Here is a 16,671-nt window from a genome sequence, read left to right as displayed (position 1 = left end):
TCATGAAAAGCTGTTCAGTACCTTGGTCATTTGAGGTTCTACAGACTTCTGCTGTGCTTGTTAAAAATCCCTCTGCATCGCCAATTACCCACACTTTTAAGAGAAATGGAATGGTGGAGAAATTTAAAGTTAGCTATTTATTGCAATATTAATTGTACTTTTAAAACATGAGGACAAGAAATCTTTCACTGAGCTAGAAAGATGGCTCAGAGGTGAAGAGTGCTTGCTATTTAAATTTGGTTACCAACATCCATAAAATAAAAGAAAATCACAACTGCCTGTAACCACAGCTCCATGCAATCTAAAGCCCTCTTCTGGTCTTCTCAGGGACTAGAAAGTACATTGCAGACTTTCAAACAAAACATAAGTATAAATAACATAAAAATCAATCTTTAAAAAAAAGGGAAATAAATTTCACTCGTTTTCGAATAAAGCTTACTTTCTGGCTTCTGTATTCCTCCACGTGAATGCCCCTGTCTGTTTTTGTCCTGTCTCTCACGGTACGGAGAAATGTTACTTACAAAAAGGGAAGGGAAAGAAAAGGATAAGGATTCTCGTTCCCATAACGTGACTGTTGTGTGACTACAGGGTCCTTTGTCTCCAGAGACTGGTTAAAGAATTTTAGAATAATCATCAAAGGGAAAAAAAGGGACAAAATATCACATACTTATCATCATGCACATGATGGCCTCACTTAAATTTCCAGATGAATTAATAAGTCCTTTTAAAATGGAAATGCTCCTTTGGGAGCTTCGATTTGATTACTGATTAGTATAGACTGCATTCTTTTAATTGGGAAACATGAGGAAATTTACTATATTCAAAGCATAAGAGAATTCTAGAAATGTTTTAAACATCAAAGGGCAACATGAAGGAAGCAGGCTCTTACCAGGGAAAGGCCTCCAATTAGAACCATTAAATAGTCCAATAGCATTGAGCACATACTGAAGACTGCCTCAAGTGATTTTCAAGATGAATAGAAAACATGTAAAAATGATAATTATGTGGAAGAAAGTTCCCATCAAATGTATAGTACTCCCCAGAAAATGTTCAAAAAGGCCATTGGCATGAAGTGGGTAGCTCTGGTACATTCCGATCCTCATTTTTCCATCATAGAAATAACTTATTCTGTTAGCGTTGCTGAGGAACCTGAAGGAAGATCAGCCCTCTGGTAGCACTGAGTTTTCTTCCTGCTCTGTATTCTGCAAGCGAACTGAGAGATATAGCTGAGAACAGATACTCAGATAAGTGTAGACTCACCTTGAGGGTTTGAAATGATCTTTGCTTAACTACAGCTCTCCAGTAGACTGGGGTGGTTTCCATTTGTAGGTTGTGTTCTACAGTGTTTAAAACCAATGATGGTGATAAAGTGATTTAAATGATAATAAAACTGATGATCATAATAACAGCCCATTGATAGTTTACCATTGTGCTAAGAATTTCCTATAAAGGAGCTCACTTAATTCTCAGGGAAAAAAAAAGTCCTAAAATTAACAATATGTATCCATATTGTGCAGAGAATCTGGCTATTATCAGAGTGAAGTGACTTTTCAAAATATCGTCCTTCACTTTCTGCTTCATGAAGTAGTTTAAATTTGAGATAGGGGTCATATGGTTCAGTGTGTTGCAAACATATGGGGGAATGATTCATCTTAAAAATGGTATTTCACAGTGTACCCCATTTCACACATACATCTGAAATGTTTCAAAAAAAACTATTGTCTTTCTTCCCTGTAAATGATGTTTCTTGATACTATTCTAGCTCTATTTTCTTACTGTAATTATTTTTGCTTTATATATTTTTAGGCTAATAACTTATTCTAAGTCAGTCTCAGCATTCACCAATTATTTCAATCATTTAATTTTCATTGTTTCACCATTATATATTTTATTTTTTATTTGTTTGCTTTTGTAATTAAATTAGAGTTTTTGGGAAAGTATATAATATATCCTTATGGCTTGTGATGGCCAAAACTAGGTCAGTAAGTAGAAATTTTTACCTCTAAGATGTATTGTATTTAAGGTAAAAACTGTTGCTATGGTCACCAGAAAGAAATGGCAAGGCTAAGAAGGAGCATAGTAGGCACCCCATAATTACTACTGATAGAACTTTATCAAGAATTATTATTCCAATTAATTCTTTCTATAGAAATGAAGTTCAGAGAAAAACAAGCACCTAGCCCTTTACTTGCTGTCTGATAAGATGAAGTTTTTAGGTTGAGTATGTGCATGTTAACTAACATTAATCACATATGAGAAGCACATTGTTTCTATCTTTGGTTCCTTGAGAGCTAAGTTTCTATAGAGCTAATTTAGATGCTTTTTACATTATATAAGATGCACCTTTCCTGTCATTCATAGTTTCCTCTCTGAAAATGACACAGATGTCTTTTTTCCCCTTGTGTTTCCATGAACTTTGTTATGAAGTGACAGGTTTCTCATTTTAGATAAAGTGTTTACCTTATCAATTGAAGGCAGTCATATTTTATGTACAATTTACACGTTAACATTTGTGAACCCTTGATATTACTTCAAAAGTTAAAATCATCCAGCACTAATTAGAAGACGTTGCCTTAAAAGATTTGTTGGGATAATCCTGAGGTTCGTGTGGAATTGAATGCCTACACTCGATCTGTAAACACAACAAAATTCTTAAAGTCTAGCATATTGCTGTTTCAAGTGATAGACAGTTTTGAGCAGATGTCCCTTCAACCTGTGATATTAAGACTAAATTTACTGGAGTTACTAAATCAGCATCAGTCATTTTTATACATAGGGCCATGTTTTGCCACTGATGGTTTTATTCAAAGCTCCCATGACGTCAGTGGAAGATCCATGCATGGAAAGATGGTGTGATATGTATCCTAGTTTTATTTATTTTGTATGTATACAGCAGTATAAAATAATATATTACATTTACACACATTTTACTTATGTATGGTTATAGCATTCACAGTAACAACACTGCAATTAAGACTGAAACTCATGTGTTATAATACCCTGTTTTCACTCACAGATAATTGTATCAGACATGTCCACAGAACGGAAGCGCCCGGCTCACATTCAGCTCAAGGACATCCAGATGTTTGGGAAGTGAGAGCTCTATCTTCCAGAAATTTTTAAGATGCATGTGAAAATGTAATATTTTCTGCATCCAGAATGCAGTATTTTCACACTCCTCAAAAACATCTGGGGAGAAAAACTTCAAACTAAGCATCTGATGAGTTTTCAAGAAAGGATTTTTTTTTCTAATTTTACATATACTTAAAAAAATAACAGTGATTAGAAACACATGCATGCACACTAAAAGTATTAGAATCAAAGTCATATTATTGCCTGCTATACTCTGGCGGCACACAGCTACCAGCATTCTGACAGAATGCTAAGATCTAAAATCTAAGCCAAGTGTTTGCAGAAAATATTCTCTACTGAACAGTTTCACAGATTACTGCATAAGGGGTTTGTCCGACTTCTCAGGGGGAGATTTCTTGAAGTACTAACAATATACAAAATAACTTTACTACTTCAGGATGTAAAAAATATTGAATTTAGCAATTTTCTGGTATTCCTCGTTTAAAAAAGGAACATAAAAAGGATGTTAATGCAAAGCCTTTACCACTATAAAATTAGACTTGAGGAAGGATTAAGAACCCAAAAATTTCCTGTATGACAAAATATAAGATTCCAGCAAAATCAGTGAATATACCAATATTAAAGATTTTGTCATTCTGTGGGTATTTATGTCACACATTGTTATGCAGGGAAAAATGAAACACAATGGCAAAAAAACCAATGTCATTATCTTTCAATACCATAAATACCTTATTTATCTTGGCAAACGTTAATCACATTCAGTTGGATCAACCAAACTCCAAACTCCATATACAACTTTGCTAGATTCTACAGTAATATCAATGCCTACTTCTGACAGCCTTGTGTTAAGAACTGCAGGGAAGATTTTTCTTCTATTTCATGGAAAAGCAAAAGGAATTCAAACTTTCAGAGCATCTGAGGACAAATTATAGCACATGCTAGAAAGAAAGGAGAATGGATAATGAAAATATTTAGATCTTCTAAATAATTTCTAATTCACAATGTTGGATAAAGGCATTGCATTTAATAGTTTCCTAAAATTAAATATACATATTTCCTAAAAGCGTAACACACTTATATCATTGACATTGTCAGATCTTTGATTTCATTACTATGCAATATTTATATACTTGACTTAAGGTGATTTTACAAACTTATGCTCACAGATTAAAATTATAATCTTAGATGTGGATGAAATATTTCTAAAAATTGTCATTTGACATACCATTAAAAACGTACAACACTCTTTCCACAGGAAATTTTTTTTGAGTTTTACTGCTCTAAAACTAATGAGATTAAATAAGGAGTAAATTCCATTTTTTTATTGGAAGTATATTATGGTTGAAACTGTGTCTAATACTATCATTTCCTTGAGCATGTACAGAATAATAGCAGACTGGATACAGAAACGATCAGATTAAATGTGAAACTTACACTCCCTCTCCTTGATGTGCTTGATGAAGCCACCTTTAGTATTCCATTGTTCTCGTTTCACTTCTCCCTTATTCTAGGCTTTGTCATTGAAACATTATATTTTAGCCAATTTACTGAAATCGCATCTCCAGTGTAACTTCTAATTTATCCCGCATGCAGTAGTTGATGAATGATACTAGCATTTAACGTTATGTGTTTTAATAATCTGGTTTGTCAAATTATGTACGTTTTGGTAGAGTGGTGACTAAAACTATAGTACAGATTACTCTAGAGAGTTGCTATTATATATAAAAATTGCTAGCACACAACTGTATGTCAGAAAAGGATGTATAAGTTATATTGCATATGACATGAAAGTTTAAAAAAAATTTTAAATCGAATGAATTAGTACAACCATTGTATGTGAGGCGAGCATGAAAGTTGAATGTGGATGTTAATGCAGGAGTGTAAATTGAAACAAAAATCGTTTTAATTAATACTAAGTGATTGGACAAAAAAACATTGTTTGATTTAAAAGCAATTAGAAAAAACAAACCTTTTCCCAGTTAAATTATATATAACATCTTCTTACTAAAATAGTCTATCATGTAGTATGCCGTACACTTGAGAAAAATTGCTACGGCACTCAGTGAGTGTATGTGCTTTGGAATCACACATGAAAATCTAGTTTCTTTTTCAAATGGTCCCTTAGACACAGAGTGATGTTTACATTATGTAGCTATAAACTAATTAGCATTATAATGCATTATTATGTAACTCGATAGTATCAAAAGAATGACACAGGATACAACTCTAAACTAATATAGGAAGGGCAAATGACTGCATATATGTATTTTAATGATCAATCTTAATTAAAAGTTCATGTTATATCATATGAAATTAGATGAAGCCCATTTATTAAGTGTTACATTTTAGTCTATTCCTTATCATTCTATAGCTCAAACTAACAGTGACAATATAACCAGATGAAAAGAGAGGTTGTCATTTCAATATGAGCCTATAATTTGGGCTTGGCAAATATCTTGATATCATTCTGGAGTCTTTTTTAGAGGGCAGTTAAATTTATTCCATGACTTGCTTGGACGAATCTCTCACACATTTTCTGTTTTTTATCCCTCCCCTGTTTCAACAAGCAACAGACAACAGCAGAAAAAAAAAATATGTGAACTAAAGGAAAATACATCTTTCAGAATTTAATAATTAACCTTGTCAACATGAAAGTAAAAGACAAAATTAATTTTTGAAGGCTGACCAATGAAGAATACTCTCATTAATAAATCACTGACTACATTGAAGCTATAAAAATTTCACATATAATATTGAAACAGTAATGTATCGTGTTTCTATCTCCAAATTTATTTAGCTCTTTTTTAAATTTAGAGATTTTTTAAATATTTTTATTGTTAATACATACCAGCTCAGATAATTAATTTTATATATACCTCTATATATTCATATATAGAGTTATAGATTTTTATTCATGTTTACTTAAGAGTCACAAAACTATGTAAAACTATGTAAAATAAAATGCTATGAATTATATGATGAGAACGTCTTAAAATAGTAATTTTCAGTTACATATTTTACACCACAAAATGTACAGACACCCAGATTTTTTTCCTAAGAACAAATACAGGTGAATTTATAGTTTCTTTATAAAAGCTTTAAGTGATGCTAAATTCAGAAGCCGGGGAAATAGAATCGGAATCATGTAGACTGCTTGATGTTTTGAAACTACATCTTCTGTGCTCCGCCTGACAATATTAACAGCTACATCTTTGGCATTGAAAATTCACAATGAGTCGACAAAATTTTGCAGCTTAGAACTTCACTTTCTTTTAAAGAAAGAAGAATACAGGATTGAGCAAGGTATGAAAATTAGGACAAACTATTGATAGTGTTTCTCAGTTAATCTTAGGGACCCTGAATTGCCTTCTGTTTTATTGTATGGTGAGGGCTGTATGAATCCATTTAAAAACCAACTAATTTGTATCACATCTTAGGAAAATTATATAATATAATATATATTTTATATTTATTTAGAAGCTTTGAAATAGTACAGTAAACACTTTGCAACACGGTGTATAAACTACAGAATGTCTTTGATAGTTTGTGGGTCTTTAGAATACAATATTTTTTTAATAGCCCACAGATGAAAAGAACATAGTCACATCTCTCTTGTAAAGTTGGGGATAGTTTGGGGAACACTTGGTCACACAAAAATAATATAAAACAGTCAAGTTTAAAACAGTGATATTGCATTTATAATGCACAAATTTCTTTTATCTTGATGACTGGCTTCTCATGGTGAATATAAACATCTAAAGGGCTCAGTGACATTTGGAGAGAGAAGGACAGATAGTGCTGTAAACAGGCACACACTGATCGGAGAGGCAACGCCGGTTGCCTATGGAGTTTCTACAGTCTGCACATTTCAACTCATTCCTCAGGCCTGCTGAGAGCAATTAGGTCCTACACGTGGCCACGATGAATCCGCTGGAAATCTAACACTCAGCTACACACAACTAACTGGATGGCCAAGATAATGAAGTTGAAAAGTTGATGCTTTTGTTGGTCGACTCTGTGCAAATCGTACTGCTTCAGGTAAGCTGCAGAATTGACTAGCATATCCTTTTCCGCGCTGTGAAAAAGAAAGAAAAATACTCTAAGAAAAAGTGGTTGACGTTTGCAGTTCAGAACTGCACATTTCTGCATACGAAATCATACAAGAGAAAACTCAGGGTGACTAAGGGTTGGATCCATATTGTGTCACATAGTTGCAGAAACATCTCAGTTTCTAGGTGTCACTGCAGTTCAGTTCTTTGGCACTCTAAAATTTACACTTTTTACGTTTTAGAAATCCAGTGTGGATGGGAACTACATATTTAACATAGCGACAACAAATCATACAAAAATAATTTTTAAACTATCTATAGAACAGTTTCTGCTTTACTGTTTGTGTATATATATTCACAGTTAAGAAAAATACATGTATAAATGTTATACTGCTAGAACGCGTTTTTTTTTAAAAACTATGAATAATTTTTTATCTAAATTGAGTTTTAATAAACTTTAAAATTATGCATGTTTAAATCTCAAACTAGGAAAATATTTACGGTGTTCAAAATTCAAAGATGATTCACATACTGTAGTTTTATTTTATCTCATTTTTAACATTATATAATAGCTGTATTGATACAATTACCTAAAATATTTTCATGGGCTGTCATTTTAAGCAGCTTTGTCTGTAATCAGAATCACTTTTTCTCAGAAGAATTCTAATAGCCATATGAGGGAAAATATATTATGTCCTGTTTCAAGTCCTATAAAATGTGTATAAAAATAAAAAACAATGCCTAGATTTCATTGTGTAGATTATTTAGTAATAGTGTTAAAAATATTTCTTTTTCTTTATACATAGCTTTCAGAATATTTTACCTTTAAAATTCAAAATAGCAATTATATCCTTTAACTCAGCATCTAAACTGAAAAAAACTTAGATATAAAGATATACCAAATATTAAATAATTCAATTAAAATCAAATAAAGAATGCATGTATTTCATTAGAAACTAAGGGTTTCAGAAGGTGGAGTGGGATTACTTTAGTGCAGTGAAACTGCTTTTCCTTTAAACAAATTTTAATATGTTGATGGGTTTATTGTTGATGTTTAATACTGACGTTTCTACTACTTTCAAGTAAACGGTCTATCTTTTCTGTTTCTTTGCCCTGATTCTTGTTCATATTCTTCTGATCAGTGAAGCAGTCTGCCCCTTTTCAACTGTTTGCACACATGCCTGCTGGAACTGTAAATATCAGATAGTCCTGTGAACAGAAATCAGATCCGATATGAGACTAGGTACATACTGCATAGTAACAATTATGGAAGTTGCCAAGAATTAAACTTAATTTTTTAATGCAGTGCTTCATTGCATGTCATGATACGATGCAGTGTGTGTAACACTGGACCAGTGCATAATCATGTCACAGCGAGTTTTCTCTAAGCAAAGAGAAATGGCTCTTTTAATAGATTTAAATTCCATTTTGTTATCCTTGACTTTAATTTTCTGGTTTTTGGCACAAGTACATAGTAACTTAACTAGGTACAATATGATTTTTTTAAATCAGAAATGAAAAAAAATTAGCAGGTTAGTCATGTGCAGCCAGAGAAATTCAGTTTAACCATGAATTGAGCAAATCGCAAAAGTGACCAGAGTCACTGTTTGTGTGAACTGGACATAAAAGTGTGATGCAGAGAATTATCAGGGATGCTGGCAAGATCATCTATTTTCCCACGTGTCCCAGAAACATATTCTGACTTCAAAACTGTTACGTTTTCAACATTAGATGATTTCCACTGCAGTTGTCTTCCTTCTTTCCTTGCTTCTTTTCTTCCTTTGTGTCTTAAAGGAATGTTATTTCAGGAGTTTCAAGACAAAAGGAACATAGAACTTGATGGTACTATTATACTCCACATACAACCTAATACATTGTGACGAAAAAGTGCTTATTGCATTAGAGTAGAAATGAGTCGATGGGCAAATGTTTTAACTAGTATAATACCCTTTTTTTATTAGGTTAAAATACTACTGGTGAGAAAGTCACTGAAATAGATAAATTGTGTTCAAAGTACAATATATATGTACTATTCATATGGTTCAGAGTTAAGAGATTAGCATGCATAATTTTAAAAACTACAAGTAAAGAAGTACTTTACTTTACAATAGATGTCTTTTAATGGCTTTTTTGAGTTGCATCTACATTCCTTATGTTTGAAATCATCCCTCTGCTTCAGCTGTTGTCTGTATGTTTCCATTTTTTATTAATTTTAGCTCTTCTTTCCACTCATTGATTGAAACACACAAATCATCAAGGACTGATAAGCATGGAGAGGTCATGGAAGAAATTCTCTCAACTGTTTGTGATGTAGGCACACCACTTTATTTCCACACTTTTAAGAGGTGAGGTTAACCTTGGGTAGTCATAATTCAACGGCAATATGTATGGTTTAAGACAAGTGTTATGCAGACAGTATTTTAAGAAAAGCAATAGCAACCCATACTCAATGCTTGTGATAGTGGCCCTACCTGTCTCGAAATTATTATAACTCTCTTTTCTGGGTGTTATTTCAGGGTGGGAAGAATTCAGCACACATGCTGACGTTCTTAGCTCCCTGACATCCTTCTGTACATACACAGTATGATCAAAGCCTCCTTGGAGAACTTCACTTCTGAGTTTTCATTTCTCAAATGTATTTTTAAAAGCTGTATATCAGTGTATGCATTGAATCAGTTGCCTGACTTTAGATAAAGGCTTTCTTTTCGCTGTGATCAAAAGAATTAAGGAACTGTTTATACTTCTTTTACACTCTATTTTTTGAATGCATTTTTATTTTTCTTGGTGAGTCAGAGAAACATTTCATTTTTCACTCTTATCTTGACATCTGAAGTAGAGATGAAAAAGTATTCTGGAGAAGAAATACTCAAATATCTACCCTTAGAATTTATCAAGTGGTTTTTAATGAGTTGTGAAACAGTCTATTTTTTATTTGCAAAGAAAAATTTTAAAATATGGGCAAAAATTAAAACATTTAGATTAATTTGCATGTTCATTAAACCGATTAAGTAATGGCTTAAGACGAATGACTGTCACATGCATGCTTTTATATAATAGTAAAATTACCATAACCGACACAATACTTGTGCCATACAGTTAGTTGCCTAATGTAACTAAGTATGACATCTATTAAAATGATAATTGATAAGACAACACAGTTCAACACTTGTATTGCTAGAAACACAAATGTATCTTATGCCTTATTACAGTATAAAACAAAGAAATACAAAAATAAATTATACTTGTTAAGCAGCCTAATCTGTTTCTGCAGGGGGAATAAAAACAACCTTCAAATAATCTGCAATGATTGAGACCCCACTGCAGTGAAAAATTTCCAGGAGCTGAGATCAGTCACCTACTCAGAGCTCATTGAAATGTTTAATGAGCCTCACAGTCAGGACACTCTCCACACATAAAGCCTGTGAGATTCTGAGCTCATTACCCCCTGTGGGAGTCTCATACACCTGCCCTCTGTTCTCTCTGTAAAAGCATATCATAAACTTAAAGACAGTTTAAAGGTAAGTTTCCATTAGAGATTTTCCCAGTTGAATAATCAGTTCCTTTAACTTTCTTGTCTTATTTTTTGAACTACTTATAAGGAATCTCTTTTATAATTTTTCTAAGGACTTTTTGCCTTGTGTTTAACCCTTTCTTGGAAAATGAGAGGCAGTAGTATTGTAGTACTCAAATGCTAAAGGAAAGTAACTACTTCATTTTTCTTGTAACTTCCCATCTGCACACATTCATATTTTATATATTGTGCATTGCTCTCTATCACCATATAGAAGAGTACAAATTGATTTTTAGTCATGTGACTGTAAGAGAGAGAGGGAGAAGGAGAGAGAGAGAGAAAGAGAAAGACAGAGACAGAGAGACAGAGAGAGAGACAGAGAGAGAGAGAGAGAGAGTGCTACATGAGCTTAAAGTCTATTGTTAAAGACAAAGCCTTTTCTTAATGTAGTGTGTTATTTTTGTGACTAATGATAACACTTCAATGCAGTGCTTGAGTTTACATTTAAATTGCCATGTCAACTTGATCTCCTTTCAAGGTATGCTTTATCCTGTTATCAAGTCATATGACCTTTATTATTTTATAGCAGCATAAAATCGACCATGTAGTAGATAAGAAACAGGAATGTGCTTGAAGACAGCATTGCTACCACCTATATGTAAAGTGTCTATCTTTGGAAAGAAAAACCTTTAAAATGAATCCTTGTGACACTCCTCTAGACTGTTAATGTAAGAATAATATTTATCTTTAGTTGACTATGAATGTGAGTAATTCTTAACACATCCTTTACATCTAATATTTATTAACCCAAAATATAAATCCATGGATATTTTAAAAGATATGAAAACTATAAAATATAGTTTCCTGAAGCACATGTGCACAATAATGAAAGTGCATAAAGGATCGTTTCTAGGAAGAGAAAAATTATAGTAGCTTCTCTTTCTTTTGAACTCTGCTTAGAATCAACCTTACTAGCAAGGTGCTCCCAGGTCTGCCATCATCAGTTCCATTTATAATTTAAAGAGAGGGATTAAAGGGGAACCTGGGCCCAATTTTCTCACATAGCAAAGTGTGATCAGTGAAGGAATTTATTTTATAATCAATAAGACAGCTTCAAATTCAAGTAAAATTACAGCCTATAAGAACTCCTGAATTTATTGCCTGGAGATTTCACAATTCACTTTGCTTAGTGTGTATTTTCTATGCTATCACTATGAAAAGATTACACCTTTAGGAACAGAGGTGTTTCATTATCCATCAATGTAGTATCATCACCAATCTTTACAGTCACACAGTTTTACATGAAGAACTCTCAGAACCTTGCCATAGGATAGATCGCTTAATACCAGAGATTCCCCCACAGATGGAGGACCCATGGGCAGGGAACACCAAGTGTATATTTATTTCACAAGCAAATATCATCTGTGTGACTTACTGCAACTATGTCATCTACCTCTAATATTAACACACTCATCATATTGGTTGACAATATGCTATGACAAAAACTAGTGATAGTGCATTAACATCTTTGATGATGATTTCAATTTTATTTGAACAGGTTTCTAACAATCATTTATGGATATTCCCATCTAGAAATACAATAAAATTGTTTAATGAAATAAATGAAATAAAATATTAAATTAAAATAAAATCTTTTTAAATAATAAAACAGCATAGTATGTATGGAAACATGCATTTCAAGCTAGATTTTGCAAAAGGGAAATTGGAATATGGCTCTTCTTTGGTAGATATTGCATTAGGCTTTCTGAGAAAATAAACAGAGCCAAAAAAATGTTACATTAGTTTCTTTAAGTTAACTTCAGAGATTCACTCATTCTGGCAATAGCTCAGTATATATTTTACAAAATAGAAATGTGTATTTCTTTCAGTGACAATAAACATGGGTTTTCTAACATACCATAATATGCTCAAATGTGGAATGTTTTGTTCAGAGCTATTTAAAAGCATCATTTATACTTAAACATAAACTTTTGCAACTTCTGAAGACAATTTACTCATTGCATTAAACTTGAAATGCTTCCAACTTAATACAACTAGATTTCTAAAAAGAATACCCTCATATTTCTTCAAAACGTAAATGGTTGTTTAAAATAAGTCTAATATATTTGTTCCCTTTTAACACTTATACTTCAAGTGGTTTCTTCAAAGCCTCAGAAAATTAGTTACCTCTTTATATGATTTAAATTAGCCTCCTTAGTCACAGCAGGAAGCATGAGCCATTTCAGAATAAGGTTGGTCATCACTGTGTTCACAAGGATACTACAGATACAGAGAGCTTTGTGTGTCAAACATCTTTACATGCCATTCATGTCAACTCTTCCAGGCCCATATGGTTGCTTATTTATATTAAAGCCAAGCATAAATTTAGTATCGTATGATACAAAAATAAATGAGCATTTAACATTTTTTAAATAGGTGACTTAATTTATTCATGTGTCTGCTCTATTACCAATGAATTCCTTTCTTAAGCAGGGTTAAGCGTTGACAACAATTCAAGCACAATCTAGGAAAGTCAATCCATAAAAGCATAATTGGATTAGTAAATATAAAACCAAATACAGTGTAGCCAAGCATGATTTTAAAAGGCCTGTCGGGGCTGGGGATTTAGCTCAGTGGTAGAGCGCTTGCCTAGGAAGCGCAAGGCCCTGGGTTCGGTCCCCAGCTCCGAAAAAAAGAACCAAAAAAAAAAAAAATAAAAAAAAAATAAAAGGCCTGTCAACACACATGACTTGGAATCTGTGTGCTTATCAATGCCCTTCTAATGGTGTTTGATTAGCTCTCTATTTAGCATGTAGCAAGCTAATAATATTTGAACAGGCTCAGAGCATAATTGAGAATATAGAAACCCTGGAAAAAGAGCCCAGAAGAATGCAGTAGTAACATTCCTACATAAAGCAGGTTAGGAACCCTAACACAGCAGGATTTAATATTCCTCAGCAGCACTGACTGATAAAGTAAAGAGTTCCCAGTAAGAGCTATGTCTCCAATTAGACAAAAAAATGATAATATATACATTTCCTGTACAATATTTAGGTGTGATTCATTTATCTGTGTTAGTCAGTCTGGCAATCTTTAAGGAATCTCTGCTTAATTATGGCCTAGATGTCATTAGTGACCATAAAAGTTAGAAATATACTTTGTAATGATGGTTTAGTTGAGAAGCTTTCTACATGTCTACGGAAACCAATATTGAGGATCTATGTAACAAAAACAGATAAAATACAAAATTCATTTATTCAGAATTTAAGATCATACTCAATGAGTGATGATTATCACTATGAATATATATTCACAAAAATATGTTTATGTATTAATTATGCTTCAACTTTCACCTCAGCTTTTGAGTGATGTATGGTCTTATGAGATATAGCATAGTTAGCAAATGTTCTCTTCTTTGCATAAGAAACATGGTTTTCACTTACCCTTCTTGAAACATAAGTCAAAATATAAACGTTAGTTTCAGTTATATCATATATTCACCAAGCCATACACCCTTATGTCCCTTCAATCCACTCTCTCATCAAATAATAAGAGAGTTAAAAACTGGTATCCTGGGAATCAAACAGCTTTAAAAGGTTTAAAATCCTAATTGCTAAAGTAATATTCTAGCATGCTTATTAAAAACTGAAGCTAATTTTAGTTATAATCTAATTTGATACCAAGTTTAGACCCTAAGTCTTCATTTTTCTTCTATGACATTAAACTATTTATTTAATTCAAGTTTATTTTAGTTATTGCAAATAGTAGATTTATAGCAAATTAAAAAGTTATACACTTTGAGTCCATGAAAGGCAAAACAAATTCAAGAAAAAGTTCAGAATTTCAAAGATTAACCATTCTTGGTAACAGAAATAGATTCTGGCTAAATGTGTTTATACTGTATATTATGATACAAAATACCTTTATTTTTATCAAAATTAGCAAGTGTAGAAATATATAAAATCACATAAAATTGACTGTTTGCTAATTACTGGACAATATTAGGAACTGACAAAGAATACCCATTCATTGCTATTTTGCTGTAAAGAAACAAAAATCTAAAATTAAAAAAACAAAAGCAAAACAAAACAACAACCAACAAAAAAAAATGTGTTACTCATGCTATGATGGTAAGAATTCCCCACAGAAGTTCAGAGAGACAGATCAGTAAGCAAAAATGGTTGAGACACTAGCATTAAAAGCCCACTGAGGGGGTGGCGACATGGCTCAATGTTTAAGAGCTGTTCTTCCAGAGATACTGAGTTCAAGTGCCAGCAACCACATGGTAGCTCACAACCTATCTGGAAATTTGATGCCCTCTTCAGGCAGGAGGTTGTATATGCAGCAGAACACTCATACATTAAATAAATTAAAAATTAAATGTTAAATAAATATCAATTAAAAATTAAATAAAATTTTAAAAAAACCTAATTTGATTCCAAAAGCAGGACACAGTAGTAAACATCTATAACATCACAAGCAGATACAGGTAGATCTGAAACTCATTGCCCACTAGCCTAGCCAAACAGATGGACTCCAGGTTTATTGACTTTTCTCTTGATAATAACAATTATTATTATTATACTTATAATTATAATTTATTATTAATATCATTATTATAGTAATAATGCAGTATAGAACAATAAAGGAAGACACCTGATCTCAATGTCACTTGTACCCACATATGTTCACATCAGGAGCACACACAGATGCACACAAACACACACACACACACACACACACACACACACACACGTGCACACACACACATACACACACATACATACACACACTCAGCTCTAGATTGTTAAAGATGGTTATATTAAAATCTAAGATCTAAGAAATCTGAATAAAATCAAGTTAATTACCTAAATCAATTTTCTGGTGATGATCAAACACCTCTTTCCTTTAATCCCAGTTCCCAGTGCCCTCCATTTTGTTCACATTTACATTTAATTCATATGTCTTAATAATGAGTATATATGAAAATGATATGCTAGTCACCATGGAAAATAAGTAGATTTGTGAAATTAGCATTTGGACATTGGGAAAGTATGAGATTTAAGGAGACAAAATACTGTCTCAGAAGGAAATGAATTAAAGCAAGAACCATGAGGCCAAGAGTAAATAAATCTGTGAAATTATAGGTATCCTGAATACTGAAATACATGGGGAAATATTCAGAAGCAGAAGTGGTGCTGTATTTTGTTTTCAGTTGCTTAAACATGAGGATTCTACCATGATTATTCATTCAGTGATATCAGGGAAGATGGACAGAACATTTATTCAACACTGAAATGTCTTCCATCTAGGATGCAGAGTGAATAACATATTAATTTTACAAATCTTGTGGGTGTGTGCTAGCTTAAAATGTAACTCTGGACATGGGCGCAGGGATTATATTCTAAAACATGTACCAAAAATGGGCAAAACAGTCTTACGGATTGTCTTAAGTATAACATTCTTGTGCATAAGAATCTACAAGTTATTAAGGGGAAATATATATGTCTGTGTGGAACGCCTGGCATTCACAGGAAGTGTTAGTTGTGTCTTGCTTCACAGGCAGGAAGTGGCCTTGCCACTGTGGAACGGGGAGAATGCACACGGGAAAGCACTCATCCTGGAATACAACAGAATGATTGAACATCCAAGATCTTGAGACAAATGATAGATCAAGAGTATAAGGATCATTAAAGGACACAAAGCAAAATAAGTCATGGCTTAACTCTAAGAGGACTGGTGACATAAGATGCAATTGTCATCATGTCATAGCATCTCCTAAAAGTGTCTAATAAGAACATTAGACTAGAATGTGTTAGGAAAACACTTGAAATAGAAAGGAGATTAGAGAACTGCTTCTTGATTCCAGTAGGCTAGGTAGAAAATTCTGAGTTTGAGGGAGTCTGCCATTGTCTCAGAGTGTAAAAGAGAACCATAGGATTATACTTAACGTCTTTGGAACGGGCATGCCTTCCATTGCTGATTTTTCAAAGAGCAGTAAAATGTTCTGCAGTGAAA

The 16,671-nt window shown here is 32.9% G+C and overlaps 1 protein-coding gene across 2 annotated transcripts in view; it reads right to left on the bottom strand.

The window, feature by feature from the left end:
* The window catches only part of Pcdh10 (protocadherin 10), a 66,160-nt gene that overhangs the window by 17,540 nt on the left and 31,949 nt on the right, over positions 1–16,671 (bottom strand). Inside the window, exon 5 of one of the 2 annotated variants that reach the window (NM_001427768.1) lies at positions 2,854–7,168. The exons of the other annotated variant lie outside the window; for it this stretch is intronic. Within the exon in view, the coding sequence (NP_001414697.1) occupies positions 7,149–7,168 (20 nt within the window). The 3' untranslated portion in view covers positions 2,854–7,148. Of the gene's footprint in view, positions 1–2,853; positions 7,169–16,671 lie in introns of those variants that run through there. 2 annotated transcript variants of the gene reach the window in all.

Source organism: Rattus norvegicus, chromosome 2, assembly GCF_036323735.1.
Source record: "Rattus norvegicus strain BN/NHsdMcwi chromosome 2, GRCr8, whole genome shotgun sequence".
In the NCBI taxonomy this organism is placed as follows: domain Eukaryota; kingdom Metazoa; phylum Chordata; class Mammalia; order Rodentia; family Muridae; genus Rattus; species Rattus norvegicus.
The sequence above is the reverse complement of the archived record's forward strand: the minus strand, read 5'-3'. Positions and strand labels throughout refer to the sequence as shown.